Source organism: Falco peregrinus, chromosome Z (genome assembly GCF_023634155.1).
Source record: "Falco peregrinus isolate bFalPer1 chromosome Z, bFalPer1.pri, whole genome shotgun sequence".
Classification (NCBI taxonomy): Eukaryota; Metazoa; Chordata; class Aves; order Falconiformes; family Falconidae; genus Falco; species Falco peregrinus.
This window is the reverse complement of record NC_073739.1, coordinates 35,481,647-35,497,517: the sequence shown is the minus strand read 5'-3', so window position 1 is coordinate 35,497,517 and position 15,871 is coordinate 35,481,647. Positions and strand designations below refer to the sequence as shown.

General features: G+C 36.8%; 1 protein-coding gene across 1 annotated transcript in view; it reads right to left on the bottom strand.

The window, feature by feature from the left end:
* The window catches only part of ADAMTS19 (ADAM metallopeptidase with thrombospondin type 1 motif 19), a 150,724-nt gene that overhangs the window by 66,539 nt on the left and 68,314 nt on the right, over positions 1-15,871 (bottom strand). The window contains 1 exon segment of the mRNA XM_055791485.1: positions 8,959-9,064. Within this exon segment, the coding sequence (XP_055647460.1) occupies positions 8,959-9,064 (106 nt within the window).

Genomic DNA, 15,871 nt, shown 5'->3' with positions numbered 1-15,871 from the left:
AAATTTTCCTACATATGCAACATTCATGGCATCATGAATTTGCTCAGTGACACCACAGTCTTCCAGGTGGAAAGCTTTTGATTAGTGATTAATTATTTTAATGCACTTTGCAAATGGTAGATGATGACCTGGTTATCACCATCACATTCCACTCAAAGGCATGGTAGTGCAGCTGAACAAGAATGATGCTGTTGAACTAGAAACAGGCAATGCAGGCACAAAGACAAAGTAGTAGCAAAAACTTAATATAGGAATAATTAATTGGGTGAGTTCAGCTAGATGTGGAGAATACATTTAGGTCCATCTGCAAATCATAAAAAACTAGAATTAAAAAGATTAAAAAGAACTGCTACTGCTTTGTGTTTTACAGTCACTAACATTGAGACAAGTTAGGAAATAAGAGATGGATTAGGAAAACTGTAAGTGCAAGTTCTGAAGGAACCAGAAGTAGGTTGTTAAATATTAAGTATAATAAATAAATTCCCAAATCCTAGAAGGTAACAGTTCAATTCAAGAGATAAAAGCAGCAGAGGAATGATGAATGTAAACTGCAGTTCCAGAATAATGGTACTAATTTAAGCCCAGAACAGAATGAAAACTATCCAAAAAACTTTCCCTTTGTGAAGGAAATAGTAAACCTCTGAATGCAGCTGCCAGCTTATACCTGTATGTAGATGGGATCAGGGTGCCACCTGATTTCTTTCAAAATTATTTTTTTATAAATGGTTGCTATATAGCATTTGTACATTTACTGCAATTATTATCCTACTGATTTTTTTTTCAATTCTAGAAAATAAATCACAGATATATAATGGATTGTACCAATTTAAACCCCCCAACAACAACTAAAAAGCATTATTAACCACAGCGTTATCCTCCCTCTTATTTCTCCTTTTCCTTTTTGTCATCAGTATGTGCAATACTGCCATACTATGTTAGAACAAACAAAACTTCTTAAACTATGGACTTGGAAATGACAAGATTTAAAAGCTTATGTGGCATTTAACAGTACAATGACTGTTCCAACAATCTCTCTAATCTGAAATTTTCCATGTAACACTATCACAAGGATCTATTTGATAAGTGAAAATAACAGCATTCATTTGACTATCACAGACAGGGAGACGGAATCTGCACTACTTTGTTAGCACTTGTATCACACTTTTTTGACAAAAAAATTTTATCACACTGCTATGTTTACAGAGAAAATGATATAAACAACAGGTAAGTAGCTGATTTCTATAAGCTATTTTAAAGTATTAACGCAAAAAATGTATTGATATATGTAATTTGCCTTTTTTAACATCCCAGTTAGTATGACTTTTTAATAAGTGTTTAAAAACATACAAGGGCTTCACAGACCATTGCATAAATGGCATAAGACACATGCTTCTACTTGTAAATGAATTATTTATCTTAAAGTGAATTGAAAGGCAAGAAACCCAGCTACAGAAAAAATACAATGTTAAAAGGTAGAAGATTATTTCTTTTGGAAAAACTTTGTCTTCGAAGGAAGCATCTGCTGGACAAGGAAAGCTCAATCTTCTTGTTAATAATTTGATGATGAAAAGAAAAAAAAAATATCAAAAGAGATACATTTAGCCAATTAATATTTCTCTTCTGTGAATTATTGTTTGGTCTCCAGGATGTTGGCAACTCAGATTACATTTTCAATCTTAAAACAACTGGGTAAAAAATACATGTACACTACTATACCTATAATTATACATATACTGCATGCTACTATCCAGCTGAGTTTGTAACTTTTGCTAAACAGCTACTTTCTTTACTACTCCAACACTTTTACCATCATGCTTCAAGAAGATCTAGACATAGGACTGTGTCATGGTCCTTTGACTGAAGTATATAAATAATGTAAAGCTTTGATGCGACAGATGTATTAGGCATCATAACGAAGATACATATTGCCCCTTGCTGATGTTTTTTACAGAGAGTATATAATACAGGAAAAGTATTAATTTATGGCAAATACAATACCCATCCTGCAAACTGCAGTATTTCAAGATAAACAATTAAGTCTATGGTTTATGTCTATGGTTTAATCTTATGCCAAGGGAAAAATTTTACACAGAACATTTCTTCAAATTGAAGAAAATATGCCATGAGGAAAAATACTTTGAGCTATCATGTACTTAGTGAACAGACAAAAAAAAAATTTCCTTATTAACAAAAAAACACTGAAACTATTATGATCTTTTGCCAACTTTTTCACAGCTATTTTAAATATATCAGACTATCAGGTAAGCCTATGCCTCCTGTAAGGCTGTTGTTCAGTTACTAACTGTTCAGTTTACAAATGTTATACTAAGGAAAATAAACTATAAATCCATCTTGGAATATTATAATCTGGCAGAAATGGACACCTTGATACCTCACGAGAGAAAGAACTGACTAATCTAAATTTAAAGTACAAAACTACTGTATCTTTTTAACTCACTAAAAATGCTGATGCAGTGCTATTTCATTGCCTCAGTGCTTCATTTCTTCCTGAGCTGCTTTTCTCTTTGCCTGTCTAGCTACCAGCAAAAAGCTAATGAGATTTGATTTCTGCTAGGCATTCTTCTGATATGTTTGCATAAAATAAGATCTTTCTTCAGCCTCTGTCTCTTCCTAGAATTGGACTAAGCAAAACTATTTTTTCTCATGGTTTTCAATCACCATATAAATTTTGAGAGTAAGAGTAACTGGAAATGCAAAGCATGTAATAAACTGCATCCTTTTCTGTCATCTCTAATTTCAAGTGCATTTTGTTGGACGATTTCCAGACCACTGGGAAGTTTGGTATGATATATCCATCTGCCCAGTAAGCTTCTAGGCTGATTTAAATCAGCATAACTTCACGACTGGGGAACACAGACACCTACTTCAATATGCATGCAAGAAGACCAGAGACAGAGACTATCCATTTTTAAAGAACTTGCGTACTAAAACATGAAAACCGAATGACAGAATCTAAGGTGATCTCAAGGACCTTGTGACTGCCCTTTTGGGACCATGCTATTTTTTTGCCATTACTTTCTATTTACTACTGTTGGAGATGTAATAATGTCCTGCTTGTATTGAACATCAAAAAAATAGGGGGGAGAGAGAGAGAGAGAGAGAGAGAGAGAGAGAGATGCTTTAAAAAAAAAAGCTTTACAAATCAGTCCATGCACTGTGGATTTTTGTTGCAATAACTTTGAACAGTTATCTTATGGATTCTTTTCCTAGTCTAACAGAAAAAAGGGCAGTATTTGTGATGAAACTACTGGGATGATTGAAATAAAGAATATGTAATGCTGAAATGCAATACAAATTGAAAACTCCCTATTACCTTTTATCAAAACAATAACTAAGAAAAGCATTGTATCTTTCTTGTTAAGAGTAAATTCAATAAAAGTAGTTTCTTATTAAATCGGTACTAACTATGCTTTATAGATAAAATTTCCTGTAAAGTGAACATTTTTGAACAAACAGCACAGAAATTTTTACCACAGATAGTAAAAATATATTAAAAATAATATAAAAATATATCCATGTTTTATGGAGCTATCCACAAACTGCAGAGAAACGTAGTCATTTCTCTGTAAAAAGTAGTAAAAATTTCATACTCTGGTTCACTGTCATGAGATCATCTATTATTGCATTTATTATTAATTTCTGAATGAACTAAAATATTCTAAGCATGCAGAAAAATTAATCTCTCTTCTCAGAGCAGAAAATTGCACTACAGATAGAAAGTCCTTTTGTTTTCCTTTGTGGTAAAACACCATTAAAGTGTCACTTGTTTACTTTCTAATTTATTCTAAAAAAATTCTTACACCACATTCTGGAATCTAAAATAAAATTAATTAAATAATTATGCAAATAAGAACAGGACAATATGTTGCATGGCTAGAAGTCAACTATCTCCTTTATGAAAAGAAAGATCCTATGGAATCAGGTAATTTCAGCAGTGTGATTCAAATCATGGACTGTTCATCTAAATTGTGTTTTCAGTAATAAAAGATGTATTCTGTTAATAAAGGTACCAACAATTCTATCCTAATATAGACACATTTCCCTGTCTGGGAAAACAACAGTAAGCTATGCTTATCATGTGGTAGTAGGAATTAAAAACTGCCTTTGCAGTCTGTCCCAGAAAAGGGGAAGGCACATGGAAGGGGAAGGACTCTTTTTATCATGCATAAGAAAGACTGCTGTCACTGACAAAGTGGACAGAAAGTTTTTTTCCATTTTTTTCCAAATGAATCCCCCCCAAAACCCTTTCCTGGTGAAGCTACCCTTTGAGACAGTTGCTGGACTAACTGGTAGAAGAATCAAAATTCTTGGTATACTCCACAGATAGGTATTTTGAAAAGAGTAAAACAGTGTCACTGTCCTGTAAAACCTCTCTACGTTTCTTTCTCGAGATAGAAGAGTCATTAAAATATAAACAGTGTGGTCTGTATGAATATCTACCCAGGTATCAAGCAAGGCTTCATTCTTTCTCTCACAGCTGAACAATGAGGTGTCAAAATAAATGTTAAATGAACACTTTGACATAACATCTGAGACAAAATTCCATGTGCCAAATGCCTATATTTAGTGATCCTTACAAATATGAATCCTAGCCTGCACAATTTTATTAGTGGAAGTGACCACTACTGCTCCTGAAGTTTCTCATTACACTTGTGATTCAATGATTTTCAAGATGCAAGGTCTTCTATCAAACCTAAATGATACCTTTGCTTTCCATGTACTAATCTTGCTCCTTCTAAAACACAAATTCAATTCTGAAATTATACTTTATTACTTTTGTTGATTTTATTGTGTTCTGTTCTGTTATCATATTTTGGAACATGATAACAAAAATGCATGGAGTAACTGGTGCTCTAATTATTGGGTGGTTTGGGTCAGAAGAGACCTTAAAGATCATTTAGATCCACCCTGGCTGCTATGAGCAGGGACACCTTCCACTGGACCAGGTTGCTCAAAACCCCATCCAACTGGCCTAGAACTCCTTCAGGGATGGGGCATCCACAACTTCTCTGCACAACCTCTTCCAGGGGCTCACCAGCCTCATAGTGAGGAATTGCTCCCTAGTACCTAATCTAAATCTACCCTCTTTCAGTTTTAAGCCATTACCCCTTGTCCTATCACTTGATGCCCTTGTCAAAAGTCCCTCTCCAGCTTTCTTGCAGGCCCTCTTTAGGTACTGGAAGGCTCCAATAAGGTCTCACTGCAATCTTCTCTTCTCCAGGCTGATCCACACCAGCGGCCTTAGCCTGTCTTCACAGAAGAGGTGCTCCATCCCTCTGATCACCTTTGTGACCCTCCTCCAATGTCCTTCTTTTGTTGGGGCCCCAGAACTGAATGCAATGCTGCAGGTGGGGTATCATGGAAACATTGCAGAGGGAGAGAATCACCTCCCTCAACCTGCTGGTCACACTTCTGATGCAGCCCAGGATTCTGTTAGGTTTCTGGACTGCAAGCACACATTGTTGGGCCACGCTGAGCTTTTCATCCACCAGCACCCGCAAGTCCTTCTCAGGGCTGCTCTCAATCCATTTTCTGTTCAGCCTGTACTTGTGCTTGGGATTGCCTCAACACACATGCAGGACCTTGCACTTAGCCTTGTTGGATTTCATGAGGTTTGCATGAGTGGAACTGTGAAGCCTGTCAAGGTGCCTCTGGACGGCAACCCTTCCCTCCAGCATGCTGACCACACCACACAGCTTGGTGTCTTTGGCAAACTTGTTGAGAGTGCCCGCAATCCCACTGTCCATGTCACCAACAATGATGTTAAACAATGCCGATCCCAGTACTGACCCCTGAGGAATGTCACTTGACACTGGTCTCCACTTGGACATCAAGCTGCTGACCACAACATTTTGTGTACAACCCTCCAGCCATTTCCTTATCCACAGAGCAGTCCGTCTGTCAAATCCACATCTCTCCAGTTTAGAGACAAGGATGTCATGCAGGGCAGTGTCAAAAGCTTTGCAGAAGTCCAGATAGATGACATCAGTCACCCTTCCCTCATCCACTAACACTGTAATCCCATTGTAGAAGGCCACCAGATTTGTCAGGCACAACTTGCCCTTAGTCAAGCCATGCTGGCTGTCCCGTCACCTCCTTATTTTCAATGTGCCTTAACATAGTTTCCAGGAGGATCTGCTCCGTGATCTTGCCAGGAACAGACATGAGACTGACTGGCCTATAGTTCCCTGGATCTTCCTTTTTTCTTTTCTTAAATATGAGAGTTTTGTTTCCCCTTTTACAGTCACTAAAAACTTCACCAGACTGCCATGACTTTTCAAATATGATGGAGAGTGGCTTAACCACCTCATCTGCCAGTTCCCTCAGGACTGCAGATTTATCTCATCAGGGCCTATGGACTTGTGCACCTTCACATTCTTTAGATGTTCTTGAACTTGATCTTTTCCTACCGCAGGCAGTTCTTCATTTTCTCAGTTGCTGCCTTTGTCTTCTGCAGTGCAGCAGGACCACTTGCCAGTGAAGAACGAGACAAAAAAGTCATTGAGTACCTCAGCATCCTCCCCGTCTCAGGTAACCAGATCTCCCCTCTCCTTCCAGATGGGGTCCACATTTTCCCTAGCCTTCCTTCTATCAGCGATGTACCTATAGAAGCTTTTCTTGCTGCCCTTGATGTCCCTGGCCAGATTTAATTCTATCAGGGCTTTAGCTTTTCTAACCTGGTCCCTGGCTGCTTGGACAATTCCTCCCAGGGTAACCTTGCTTCCACGCTCTGTAGGATTTTGTTTTGTGTTCAGGTTTGTCCAGGAGCTCCTTGTTCATCCATCCAGGCCTCCTGGCATTTTTGCCTGACCTCCTCCTTGTCGGGATCTATTGCTCCTGATCTTGGGGGAGGTGCTGCTTGAATATTAACCAGCTTTTTGGGCCCATCTTCCCTCCAGGGCTTTATCCCATGATACTCTACCAAACAGATCCCTGAAGAGGCCAAAGGTTGCTCTCCTGAAGTCCAGGGCAGTGAGCTTGCTGAGCACGTTCCTTGCTGCCTTAAGGATCTTGGACCCTGCCATTTCATGGTCACTGCAGCCAAGGCTGCCCTTGAGCTTCACATTCCCCATGAGCCCCTCCTTGCTGGTGAGAGCAAGGTCCAGGATAGCACCTCTCCTCATTGGCTCCTCTGTCACTTAGAAAAGGAAGTTATTGCCAATGTATTCCAGGAGCCTCCTGGATTGACCGATTTCAAGATGGAGGTCAGAAATGAATTGTTAACTTCCAACATTAATTCACAATGTCGTTAAAAGATCACTGCTTTCAGATATATATGGCTAGAACAAAGACACTTCATACTTCAAAGTAAGGTTTAGTTTGCCACTGTATTTCATTGAGAATATTTCTGTTTTAATTGGAAAAACTAAGACAACCATAATACAATACTTAATAAATAGCAATGTATTGAATTATGTGCTATAATCAGCTGTAATTCTTCAGCTTTGTTCCTGTACAAGCAAACCTAGGTTTCAGTGCAGGGAGTATACCTGCAATTATGCAAATGATGGCTATGACAGAGATTTCCAAAATTATTCTGAGTTTGCAAATGATCATAAAATTTTACCAGAGGCAAATGGATTTCAAATATATAGATAACAGCACAGAGTTTGGTGTATAAAAACAAGCCCTCCAAGAAAACTATTGTCTTTTTCAAAGGTACTTTTATACTGATCAAAACAATGTATTGTGAATTTATTTGTTTGTTTATGTTCTCAGGCTGATCAATGAAAATCAGCAAAGTCTATACTGCATACATTTTGAGTCTATTTGAATGATCATTTATGGGCAAGTAAATTATTTGATGTACAGAAGACAAAAAAATTAAGGGTTTTTTATTTATACTTTTAGAGGCAAAATCTTTGAGAAAGTTTTTGCTTCTCCTATGCTGCTGAATAGGACTCTCTTCACAACAAGACCAACTAGAATGGTTAAAGATATTACATAAAAAAAGAAGCTAATAGTTAAATGACTTCAAGATTCTGAAAGAGTTTGTGAAAAATTTCTAGAAAACATTATATGTTGAAAAAAGATTTATGACTTTTGGTCTGGGTGATGAATATTTAATCTCTGTTTCTGAGACATTTAAGAATGAGCAAGACAAATCTCTGTGAGAAATACTCTAGGTACATTTCAACCTCTTGAAGTTCTTTTCAATCTGACATTCATTCAAATGTTTGTCTTCAAATATTTTTATATTTATATGTGTTATCATCTTTAACAAGTCCTGAAGTCAAGAATTAAACACAACTCTAACAAATTTAATTATTGCAACATTCAAAGTATTCCTCATGGAATGAGTACAAACATCTAATTCAATTGTGAAGGATATAACAAATTTAATTATTGCAACATTCAAAGTATTCCTCATGGAATGAGTACAAACATCTAATTCAATTGTGAAGGATAGTTACCTTTCTTTGTCATCCTTATCTGTTAAGGGGAGGAAAAAATATTAATGTTGCGATGACCAATGATTATTATACACTTTAATGGAATCTATCCTGAGAAAGACAAATTAAATCAAGGCTCTTCCAACTTATGACCTCATTAAAATATTTCTTGACAACATTACTCAGAGTTGGATCTGACACACAATACCACAGTCCCCCCCCCCAAAAAAAAAAGCACAAAACCACCTTCTTGGGGGTCCTGCTTTTCCTCTAGACAATGCCAGTCTTTCAGCTAACCTAGTTATTCTGTTGCTATAAAGATTTCTATACTACTCCACGTTGTAAAAATTTTCTTAATTTACATGCTATATATCAATCTATTACTATAATTATTAATAACAAAACCACAGTTTTCCAAATGTTTCATAAGAATTAAAACCCTTCCTAAAAGAAAAAAGGAACACCTGAAGTACACAATCAAATTAATCAAACCATAATATTATTAATGTTAACATATACTAGGGTTTGTTATCTACATACTTACTTGTGACCCATTTCATGGGCAATGGTAAAAGCGAGATTCAGACCATTGTCCTCTGCAATTATACATTTTCGTTTTTCACTGCACATTCCACTCAGATAGGCTATACCTAGGAAACACAACCACCACATTCAATTATTTTTTATTATTACTAACTGTATAGTATAATCACACTATAGACCCCAATTGCGTCTGAAACCTTATTGTGGTCAGTGCCATTCAAATATATAAACAGATATCTGACAAAGGTTTACTTACCCATAAGTCAGAACAACTGATTTTGGCACAAAATTGGATAAAAGGTAGCAAAGAAATTGCAACAGTGATAATATTACTAGATAGTAATATTGCTTGATTACATAGGCTGCAATGTGCAGAAAATGTATTCTTTAAAAGCATTGCTAGGTACCTTAATGAGATGCAATAGAACACATATACAAATATCAATACCACTATAAATGAAAATAGATGTCTACAACAACAGGGCACAAATCTGAAGAGGTGTTTCTTCTGACAGACTCAAGAAGACAACACAAAGCACAGAGCTGTGCCCCTACATTATCACTATTAAGCACTGATATAGCATTCAGCATTTTAACGATTTTAAAAATGTGTAAGAGTCAGGTGTCACAGAATTACAAGAATTCATAGGAGACTGCAGCCTTGACAAATGCATTAATTGCAGAGGCTATAATGCCTCTACTACATAATACCTAAGTTTTCAAAAATAGAAGCCTGAATGGTAGGCTTTTGAGTTCAAGTTCAGCTTCTCAAAGGTAAGATGCCTGTAATTACAAAAACTTGAGGAACATGCGGCTTGACTGGGGTAATGGTAATTTTTTTCAGACCACAAATATATTTAATGGGAACCTATTGTCACTCACTTGAAATTTCAGAGTAAGCAATCAAAATGCTGTTTAAGTGTTTGGCCTTCTTCCCAGGAACATCCTTTCAATGGAATGGTGCCCTCTGGATCAACATGTTTGCTGGATGTTTGCATGTAAAGGTCAAGTTTGAAATGTTCGACAGTGTTTGAAATTTAGTCATAATCATCTTTCTGAGTTAACACGATAAAAGTCATTCTTCTTACAATCCAAGTATTTGTCAGCCTGTGAGTACAACACCTCATCTACAACATGAAATTCAAGTAGTAACCCCAACACTAGTCTGGCAGCGATGCTCTCAATAGAACTGGCTGGAAGGTTTTGGACACAAAACTCATGTGACAAAAAATGCTGTTGAGGTCTGAACAAAACAAGCACAAATTACATTTGAATTACGCATAATGTTTCAACTTGTACTATTTCTTTCCAAAGAAGGGAGAAAAAACAAAGCAGGCAGTAAAAGTAATTTGGGATACAAAAAAAGAAGGCAAAATATGTTCAAAGCAAAAAACCTGAAGCCCTTCAAATGTCATCTCATGGTAAATGTAGGTATCATTTATATTAACTCCATTGAAAATAAAGAGAATTAAGAAACACTGTGAAACATAATGTTTTATTTCAAATGTTATGCTCCAGTGGCTGAAATAAGAAGAAAAATACTTCTCTGGAATTAGTTCCACAGTCACATTCATTTTCTTTCAAGTTTTGATGAGCAAACTGGAAAAGATAGAGCTGCTTTTAATACTGTAGCTCTAAGTAGTAGCACTGGTAACAATACCAGAAGCAGACATCAGAGCTCTGACTTCAGCCAATGCCAATGCATTTATAAAGAGCTAAAAAAACCCAGAAAGATTACTTTTGCTATAGACAAAACCCAGTGCTGCATTTTGAAGTGTTGTGGGCGTTCCTATTAGTATAATGCATAATGCTCAGAAATATCTTCCTTACTTTACTGGTTTTGGCTGGGATAGGGTTAACTTTCTTCACAGTGGTTGGTAAGAGGCTGTTTTGGATTTGTGCTGGAAACGTGCTGCTAACACAGGGATGTTCAGTCACTGCTGAGCAGCGCTTACACAGAGTCAGGGCCTTTTCTGCCCCTCGCCCCACCCCACCAGCGAGCGGGCTGGGGGTGCACAGGAACCTGGGAGGGGACACAGCCGGGACAGCTGACCCCAACTGGCCAAGGGGATATGCCATACCATATGATGTCATGCTCAGCAATGAAACCTGGGGGGAGGTTGGTGGGGGAGCTGCTGCTCGGGGACTCACTGGGTATCAGTCTGTTGGTGGTGAGCGACTGCTTTCATTTGCACCACTTGTCTTTCTTGGGTTTCTTTCTCTCTGTTATTTTCCTTTTCATTACAATTACTTTTATTATTATTTTATTTCAGTTAGTAAACTGTTTTCAATGCAACCTGCAAGTTTTCTCACTTTTAGCCTTCTGATTCTCTCCCCGCATTCCACTGGTGGGGACTGAGTGAGTGAGTGGCTGTGTGGTGCTTAGTTGCTGGCTGGGGTTAAACCCAACACTCTACTGCCGATGGCTGTCCTCAGCTGGATAAAACTTGGTGGCATCTACAGAAAGATAACTCCCAAACCTCCCTCCACCTGTTGATGCTAAGTACTAACTGAAACTGTCTGATGCTCTCCAGTTTTTTGCAGGGAAAAGAAGTCCCCTAACCTTCTTGTGGCCTCTAAAATGGCAGTTCAAGTTCATTAGCAGTATCTTTCCATACAACAACATGAATACTATCAGTTGCTGTCTATCCTGCCTGACCCCCGGTTTATTGCCAAAGAACTATGCACATCGCAAGTTTCATACCTATTTTGCAGATGAAGCAGTCAGCAGTAGTAAGCATTTGCAACAATACTCAATATATATCACTAATAATATTTTCATATTTGGCATTCCTTGAAGGGAATTGATTATATTTGACCTTTTTAAGTGTAACATATGAAACATAAGACCTGCATTTCATTTAGATCAAATTAGATTCCTGCTTCTAGAAATGTCCAAAAGAATCAAATGCAATTAATGCTTTATGACTTTTCAGCTATTAAACAAAGTCAACGTCATATGTGAAAGCCACATCCCACATCAGCTACTGGATGTAAATCAGCCAACTACTGGCTGTGAACTATTTTCATGTCTTGTCCTTGGTTATTAATTTCGTATGCAGAGAAAACGAAACTGACTTCAGTAAGCAGCTGCTCTTGCTTAGTTGTCTGCATTAGGTAAGAAAAGGAATTTCTTCTTTAAATATATGTATGTTCACTGAAGTTCCTGTGGCTTATTAACACAGCTGGAACTGCTCCAAGGTTAAATCCACAAGAAGAAAAAAAAGAAAAAAGAACAATTGCTCCCTTGTTGTGATTAAGGTATTCCTAGTGAACCCCACGGTCTCAATTCACAGCTTCAAATTAAAACACTTCATATAGAAAAGTGTTGGCTAGAAAGCAGTAATGTCATCTCAATGACAATTTAAGGAAGGATCCTGTTATTTATCTAGAAAGAAAGCTGTGTTTTGAAACAAAAAAACACTGAACGAATACCTGCCAAATGTAAAATATCCAAATTACTTCACTCTGTAGATAACTATTTCTCAAGTTAATTCAGAAGAAAATACATGCAATATCAATTAAGGGAGTAAAGCTTTACCATTGTGCCCTGGAACAGCAACATATGGGACTACATTTTCTTATCAAACATGTAAATATCCAAATGAAATACACACTTCTTCAGAAAAGTAGAATTTTTGCCAAAGTCATAGCAGTGGTTTATTACGGCTGCTATTACTGCTACACATAGAGATGGGTATTTCATTCTAAATAATATAGTAACTTTTTTTTAGAATTTTCTCATCTCTTAATGAACTTCCTTACCTCAAATTATTTATTCTTTCAGCATAGGCACAAATTACAACTTTTCTGTTGAAAAGCTGTGGTTCAGCTCAGAGGGATGTTACGGAAAACACATTAACAGCTGAAGTATCCAAACAAATTTTTCAGCTTTACCTGCTCATTTGTAGCCTGCTGCCCATAACATAAATGCACTACGTATATTAAAAGGTTACTGCCAGCATTAACCTCAGGAACAAAAATTCCATAGCAAAAAAACCCAGAATCACATTAAGAAATATGCAGTTAAATATACAAACATGGCTTTCTTACAGTGACCATATCACGTGCAAGTATGACTTGAGTATGTCTGCATTTGTAATATTGCATTGTAAAATGCTAAATAATGGTTATTGGTTTTCCCTGTGTAGTGATCCAATGAAATAGAGTTAATATTCTGAAAGTTTTAATCACACAAATTACTTAGCACATTTGAACTTCTTTTCCTCTGAACTTCTTTGGTTTCACAACACATTCAAACTTGGTTTAGAACCATTAGCTATGTGCTTATTCTGAATCCCTTCCCTCAAACTTGGTCCAAAATCTACTTGCTAAATTTAGATACCTTTAAAAAAGAAAGAGGCCCTTCCACATACAACCTGTTTAATCCATTGATATCACCTGGATGTCACCTCTACACTTTCCTGAGCTATTTCACAGCTCTTCTGTTTTGGGAACAGAATGTTCTGCCCAAGAGATTATCCTCCCCGCTGCCCCCTCCCCCCCCACCCCCCCACCCCCCCTGATTAGAAGGCAATAACGACTATACAAAATACAGGAAAATGTTCCTGTAACATATTCTTTGATGAAGAGGAATAGGGTATCACCCAGATATCTGTTCTAATACTGACCAAGAGCAGAATCTACTTGAATTTCTGGTCCATATGAAATCAAAATTCCATAAAACCCACATACAAGCTGAACGAACTGAAAAGAGCATATATATTTGTATAGCACAGTTCAGGGAAAAAAATATGCAGCATTTCCATTTTAAAGCTTTTTTAATGAAGGAGTATGAAATGTTCTCAGGAATCTAGGGATACTATGCTGTTGTGCTGTCTATCTATCAGTAAAAACTGTCAAATTTAACCAAAATGAAAAACTAAACCAGAACAAATTCCCAGTGCCTACTGCATTCCCTGTCATCTCGGTAAATTAATGAAGCACAATATTAATATTGAATACACATCAAGCATAATTTCAAGAATACTGAAACTGTTCATGAACTTCACAAGTGATGGATCTATTTTCATTAAATTAGTATACATAAAACTGATATTGCTGAAGCAAATGCTATAAATATAAGTAATAGTTATGTATAGAATTTTCTTCTATAAAATTTCTACACCAAGCTTCATAAATAACAGTATAGAACACTGATTAAATATAGGTAAGCCAGAAATGGACAGAAAACATGCAGAAACACTCTGAACCACAAAGGTTCAAAAAAAAAATAGCTTTCAGATGATGCCATGCAGTGATACATTCCTGATAGCATGACTTTAATTTGAATTATTGATGCACAACCTTAGCAAGCCTCTGCAACACAAACATAATTTAATGCCCAAGTACATCTGGCTTTTGATTTGAACATAAGTATTTTAAATTTGAACCAGCAAATCAATGGGCCTGTGAGCATAAATGATAGTACTTAATTGGGCTTCATTACTAATCTAACAAATTATTTTTTTTAGAAGCCCAGATACTTTTCTTAAGAAGCAGGTGAAAAAAGCTTTCCACAGAGCTTTTTCCACACTTAAAAGTCTAATTAGCACAAGCTGCTCTGAAAAGAGCCCCAGACACTGACAATTTCCAGGACAAACAAATCTTCTCAGTCGTCAGTATATCAGCAGCCCTTAAACACAGCAGCAGTCAAAAAGACAGAGTTAACAAACAGAGTCTCGAATCCAAATAGAATCCTAGAAATATTTGGGTCTTTTCTTTTCAAAGTAAGGGATATCAGCAGTAATGATAACTATACCTATATGTGCAAGTATATATATATATACAAATGCACATACACACCAATGCAAGACATCAGAAAAAAATAATGGGATATAAACAAATCAACTTCTGCTGCATTTTATGCAACATAACTCAAATATTATTCACCTGTTTTTTTAGTTTATGATTACGTACATCTGAGAAAAACTGATGCTTCAGGAAAATACTTTATCAATATCTAATAAAAATGTGATTTTATGTTTCAAAATAGACTATTAAGTTTACTCTTCCTTTCAGAAAAACTGCTTCACTTTAATCCTTAGCGTGGAGAAAAAGTCTGAAAACAGGAAGGGTATATCAGTGTGTGTCACAAACGTATGAACAAATTCTGAATGTGTGACTGTACAGTTTTAGGTCCTTTAGTTCTTTACACCTTATGAACAGTCCACAAATGTCTATCCTGTTATCACAGGGATGGGATGACAGAACTGCTAGAAAATACTAGTTTTCTTCTAAAATGCACTCTGCATGGAAAACGTTTCTCTCAAGATGAATAGACAGATGAGACAGTAAATGAATTCTCCTCCCTATCCACTCCTGGCCTTTGTTGACACATGTTGGAGGAATCCCCTAAGCTAAAGGCTGCATCCATACTGTCACCTTTAACAGCCACCAAAACATTTATTCTCTGAATCTGAGTATTCCTTCTTAACCCATTCAGAGTTTGGGTCCATAATGTGATGGCAAGTAGCTCCAGAGTGTAACTTGTGTACAAGAGTACATTTTTCTCTTTTTATGAAGACTGCATAGAGGATATTCTAACTCAAACATAAAGCTCTATTCATCTATTCAAAGCTACATATGCCTTCCTAGATCTCCATCAGCTATGTCAATGACAAACTAAGAAGGTCTAGCACATTTAGCAACTCCTCAAGCAGAGCCCTCTGCATACCTTACCTTCTCTTGTTCTAATACAGTCTTTCTGACAAAAGTGGTTATAGTCAAAAGGCCAGGTGTACCATGGGTTAATAGAAGACCAACATTATGACTTCTATGGTTCTCTATGCTTCCTTAGTTAGTCTTAACAGTCACTTTACTCAGCTGACATTTCAATGAGCTGACATGTCAGTGAGCTGACATTTCCAGAGAACTGTCCATTGTCATTCTCTGATATCTTTTGTGAGTGGTAG